Source organism: Dermacentor andersoni, chromosome 1 (assembly GCF_023375885.2).
Source record: "Dermacentor andersoni chromosome 1, qqDerAnde1_hic_scaffold, whole genome shotgun sequence".
In the NCBI taxonomy this organism is placed as follows: domain Eukaryota; kingdom Metazoa; phylum Arthropoda; class Arachnida; order Ixodida; family Ixodidae; genus Dermacentor; species Dermacentor andersoni.
This window is the reverse complement of record NC_092814.1, coordinates 241,182,786-241,188,626: the sequence shown is the minus strand read 5'-3', so window position 1 is coordinate 241,188,626 and position 5,841 is coordinate 241,182,786. Positions and strand designations below refer to the sequence as shown.

Genomic DNA, 5,841 nt, shown 5'->3' with positions numbered 1-5,841 from the left:
ACACCGCACGACGGTGGGCAGCCGGAATGACGGGTCGAGGTGCAGCCGCTTACGTGTCGCACCAGAATGAGCCAGACACAAATGGGTGAGGAACGAGTTGTAGACGGAGGGAACGGGGGTGGCCACGGGCAGCTCTTGCAGCTCGGGGTCTTCCATCTGCGCCCGAGCTAGACGTTCCCAGTCCACAGTTGATGTAGAAGTGCCGAGGGACGTGATGTGGGAGAGTGCATCAGCTGCCTCGTTTTCGGTGGTTTTGATGTGCCGGATATCCCTAGTGAATTCTTATATCTAAACCAGTTGACGAAGTTCACGCGCGACGTACTTGGAAGAATTTGTACGGAAGACATTCACCAGAGGCTTATGATCCGTTAGAAGATAAAATGGCTGGCCCTCCAAGAAGTGCCGGAAGTGCTGGATGGTGCACGAGATAGCGAGCAGCTGGTGGCCAGAAACGCTGTAGTAACTCTCGGCAGGTTGGAGCTTCCGAGAGAAGAAGCCCAGTGGACGCCACTCAGAGTCGATTTGCTGCTGGAGAACAGCGCCTGTGATCACACTGGGAGCATCCACCAGGATGCGAGTAGGCACGTTAGTTCTCGTGGGGATGAGAAGCACCGAATGGGCGACGGCTTGTTTAGCAGCCCTGAAAGCAGCTGGAGCTTCTAGAGACAAGGAAATCGCGGATGAGTCGACCCCTTGGTCGTACGATGACGGTCAGTCAGTGGGTGCAGAAGCTCTGCGCAGTGCGGAATAAAGCGTCAGGAGAAATTCACTAGGCCCAGGAATTCGCGCAGCTGACGTAGGCTAGTGGGTGCTGGGAAGTCTTGCACGGCCTGGACGTGGGAGGGCAACGGACAAATTCCTAGTGCTGAGATGTGGGGACCCAAGAACTCAAGATCGGAAGACCCAAAGACGCATTTCTGGTGGTTCAAAACTAGGCTAAATTGTTGAAGGCGCTGAAAGAATTCCCGGAAGTGACGCTCATGATCTTTCGACTAGGTCTCGCGACGAGGATGTCGTCGATGTAGGCAAATACAGCCGGTAGTTCGCACTTTACCCCGGCAATGAATCTTTGGAACGTTTGAGCTGCGTTGCGTAGCCCAATGAGCATGCGCACATACTCAAACAGACGGAAGTGTGTAGTAATGACCGTCTTCGGTATATCGGAAGGCTCAACGCGGATTCGGTCATAGGCCTTCACAAGGCCTACTTTAATAAAGATTTTGCATCCTTCCAAGTGACCTGTGAAAATTCGAATGTGTGGAAGGAGATGCCTGTCATGGACCGTGTGAGCACCCACAAGTCGCCGCACGGACGCCAGTCACCCGGTTCTTTCTTGGGTACCAGATGAATTAGGGAGGCCCAACTGCTGCACAAAGGGCGAATAATACTCAGCTGGAGCATGTGCTCGAATTCCCGTTTAGCAATGGCCAGGCGCTTACCGAAAAGGAGGCGCGGACGCGCTGCGGCGGGTGGACCACGCGTGTCATTGTGGTGGATTACACTGTGCTTGGGTGGCTCATTTAAATTTCAGGGCCTTGTCAGTTCAGGAAAGTCTTCGAGGATACGGGTGTACTGGCATGGTGGAGTCATAGTGCGGATACCAGTGGGAGCGACAGCCGACAGAATTCCAGGGATGGGGAGTCGTGTCTTGCTGTCAGTCAGGCGACGGTGGCGGATGCTGACGTTGAGGTTGAAATGGGTCAGAAAGTCAGAGCCGAGGATAGGCGGATTGACGTCGGCTACAATGAATACCCAGCGGAACATGTGCCGCAGGCCAAGGTCGAGAGTGAGGGACCGTAGACCATACTTGGCGTTGAAGGTAGAATTCGCCACTTGGAGCGTAGAACCAGGTGACTTAGAAGAGCGGTCACAATTGGAGGACGGCAGTACGCTGACCTCGGCAACGGTGTCCACAAGGAAGCGCAGGCCGGAAGTGCGATCCATGACGATTAAAAGGGGGTCGGGTTGTAAGGCGAAGTCACATGCCGCGTAAGGGAACTGGCAGTGCATTTCCCGACCACTGGCATGGGGACTTGCGCTAGCGGGCGCAGTACTGGAAAGTGCGATGGTACCAGCAAATAGGTGAGCTTTGAGGACTGCTCGGGGAAGAGGGACGGCAGCTGTGACGTGAGAAGGAGCCACGCTGGTCATGACAGGACGTCCGAAGGGCTTCGATGGAGACAGTGAGCTGGTCGATCCAGGACTCTAAGCGGGCCATAGTAGAGGACTATGGTGTTGAAGAAAATGCGGCGACAGAAGGAGAAATCACATCGCGGACTCAATCAGTGAATGGACGAGGCGGTCGAGGGTCAAGTCTCTTGCAGCGGCCAAGACAAGGCGGGTGGACTTCGGCAAGCGCTGCACGAAGAGCTCTTTCAACAGCGCACAGTTCGTGTCGACGTTGCTTGAGTCAAGGAGCCACTGCATGCGGTTGTGCAGCTGGGAAGGGCGACGATCTCCAAGCTCCTCGGAGGTGAGCAGGCGCTGGAGGCGCGCGCTTTCAGACGCCATGGCGCAGTGCAAAATACTCTGCTTCAGTTGCTGCTACGGGGCATCCCCCAAAGATGCAGCGATGACGCCCGCCACTTCGTGAGCAACCTCAGGAGACAGGTTGGCAAGTAAGTGGCCATACCTAGAAGCTTCCGAGGTGATGTGGTGTAGATCGAAGGAGGCTTCAACCTGGGTGAACCAAACCTGTGGGTCCTTGCGCCAGAATGTCGGCAGGCGAAGCTGTAGAGCTGCGACGTCCTGATGGCGCGAGGTAGCGTCAGGCGGAAGGTTGCCTGAGGACAGCAGTAGGTTGCGCGGGTCGGTCATCTCGTAATCCGGAGTCACCAATGTCGGGAACCAAGGGGTTGCAGCGGAGCGCCAGAACCAGAGGACCAGCGCAGGAGGCTCTTAAAACGGACTAGTGTGTTTGGTTTAGTTTGATGCCTAGTGCGTGCCCTGCTTGAACCCCGAGCACGCGCCGCCTAGCCTTGTTTCGTCGTCTTTTGCAGCGCCGACCGAAAGCGCCGACCTCTAGCGTCCGCACGTAGCGGCGCTGGCGGGCGCTACAGATGCATTCATAGAAAGTGTGCGACAAGACGGGACTGCGCTCGTATGTCCCCTTCTTTCCTTGTGACCCGTCTTGTAGTGCAGTTTGTATCAATGAGAAATTATAATTGTGATTAAAACATGCGTGTGATAGAAATTTTTGCCCGCAAATCTCTTTACAATACGTGAAATACGTAAAGATATACTTTAGAAAAAGCCATTCATCGGCGACGGCGAAATATCGTGCTCGTGCGGAAATGAAGCACATCTGAACCCAATCAATTCACCAGCATACCTTCGTTCATTCGGTAAAACCAGTCTTGATATCGAAACTTTCGCGCCAATTTACCCGGTGGCAAGAAACGCCGTATCACTGTCTTCGCCGGAACGCTGCATTTACAGGCAATTATTTGTGCCGACATAGACAGTCTACCCATCCCGTTGTGATAACGGTCACGCTATAGAAATGGTTGACCATATCCTGTTAGAAAGCCCTACCTATATGAAGATGAAACAATATTTTATCAAAGCCAAATGGAGAAAATTATTCCCGCACACCTTACACTGAGAAGCACATGAGGTCCAATGTTTTGTCCTACCCAACGGCAGGCTTTAAACGTGCTGTTTGCATATCTTCTGGAAATTGGCGTGGCTGACAAGCTTTAGGAAATGCTATACGTACGTATTAGAATGAGCGAACGTCATTTTCAAATTGTGATCATTTTTAAAGTTACACACCGAATATCATCTGACGTGTAAATAGAGAGTCCATCTTTTTCGCAGCTTTCTTTCTTTCTTTCTCTCTTTCTTTATTTCTTTCTCTCTCTCTCCCTCTTAGGACCTTTCAATCCCTCGTCCCGTCCTCCATGCAGAGCAGTATGTAGGCGACTATGCACACGCAGGGAGAAATCTATGCGTTTCATTAAAGAGCCCTCTCTTTTCCTCTTCCGTTTCTAAGAGGCGCAACATTTGCATCGCAAGTCCAAGAAGTATTTCCCGCGCGTTGCGCGCAACGAAAGTGCTTCTACTCTTCCTAGGGACGGGAGGTCTCGATTAGGCACTGTGGGCAGCTTTAATGTTAATGTAAATATGTGTGGGTCTTTCTGCCAGTTATGTATGTGTTTGTTCAGGGCGTGCGTAATTCTCATATTTAATCCAACATCTGCAGTAACCTGCTGGACCATCAGCAAAGCTAACATCGCTAGGACCCTTTGCTCTATCGCTCTCTTACATCTTTCTTAAGCGCATGTTACTAAACACAAAATCAAACTGGGAAAAATACTGCAAATCCTGAAAAAGTAACAAACTTGGCTCATTTACAGTACTGCACGCTGATGAGGTGTGAAAAGATTTTTAAGCGAAAGAGAAGAAAAGCTGAAAATTTCACTTGAACAACAAATGAAGGCATAATTCCTCCCTTTCTGTCGGGCGCTCTCTTTTGTCTATGCGATGGGAATCACGACATCGGCATGAACGTTCAGAACTAGCTTCGCATTATAGATTCGTTCGTGCCTCTGTAGCGGCCCAAGACGGTGACTTCCTTAGAGGACCGGGTCCGAGACAGGCTAGCAGCATTATCCAATTAACTCCGTCATATTTAATCACATCTCCCTTCCCTTCACCCCCATCCCCTAATAGACCTTGAGCCGTCTGATCCGCTCTGATGGCTGCGCATACCGCGGCTCAATATAGCCTTCGGGGATATTCGGAAATTACTTTTCGATATCTTGTTCGGGATATGAGTGTAACGGCAGTGGAAGCTTTCGAAGGGAAAAACGCATATACGAATGCTTACGTTTTCAGAAAGTAAGGTAGCTTTATACTGCAGCTACTTTATTTGCCTGAACGTTGAGTTACGTTGGAGCAGTTAACTAGAAAACTCAAGTGGGAAACACAATACAATGCTAGCGATTTATTTATTTATTTATTTATTTATTTATTTATTTATTTATTTATTTATTTATTTATTTACGATGATGCTGATATCATCGGTCAGTGCACCAGCTTGGTACTACAGAGTTTCGTGTTGCATGTCAGAACAAAACAAGTAAAAAAGAGGTAAACGCCATCAGTTACAGGATGAAAAATAAACATTAGAACGTGCGTAATGATGTCACTTTATAGAAAAGAAAGATTCTTATAAGATGCATGCAACGCAATGAACGGGAAAATATGTAAAAATGATATGGAATTTCAAATATATCGTTTTTCGTATTGTCAAATATATTAAAATAAGAGGAAAGTGAAAAAAGAACATCCTTAAGCCCCTGGAGACCTTACAAATTAAATTTCAAGATCTAAATATATCAAATATGACATTTTTCGCATGCCAGCATGCAGAGCGAATTTTAAAAAAATATATTAAACCAAGGGAAGACGAGAAATTGTGATGTTTATTCATGCAACGATACGAAATATGCTGGCACTCGTCTTCTTCAATCTCTATACCGGTAAATTGGACACTCGTAATGACTCTGTGCTGATGATATTCGGGTTTATTCTGTTCCATTCCTACCCGGCGTGGTGGCTTAGTGGCTATGAGCCGCTAAGCGCAGCTCGAGGGTGCGGGGTCAAATTGTGGCCGCGGCTGCCGCATTTCGGTGGGGGCGAAACGCGGAAACGCCCGTCTACCGTGCATTCGGAGCACGTTAAAGAACCCCAGGTGGTCAAAATTTATCTCGAGTCACTCACTGCGGCGCGCTTCATAATAATATCGTGGCTTTGGCAGGTAAAGCCCCAGAATTCTTTTTATTCTTTTTTTTTATTATTTTGGCTCCATTCTGTTATTGTAAGCGAGAAGAAAAT

At 49.2% G+C, this 5,841-nt stretch overlaps 1 protein-coding gene across 1 annotated transcript; it reads right to left on the bottom strand.

The window, feature by feature from the left end:
* Nucleotides 1-1,527: 1,527 nt before the first annotated feature.
* LOC126547989 (uncharacterized) lies at nucleotides 1,528-1,944 on the bottom strand. The gene has a single exon (XM_050196053.1). It carries the CDS (start codon nucleotides 1,942-1,944, stop codon nucleotides 1,528-1,530), a length of 417 nt encoding a protein of 138 aa, XP_050052010.1.
* Nucleotides 1,945-5,841: the final 3,897 nt, after the last annotated feature.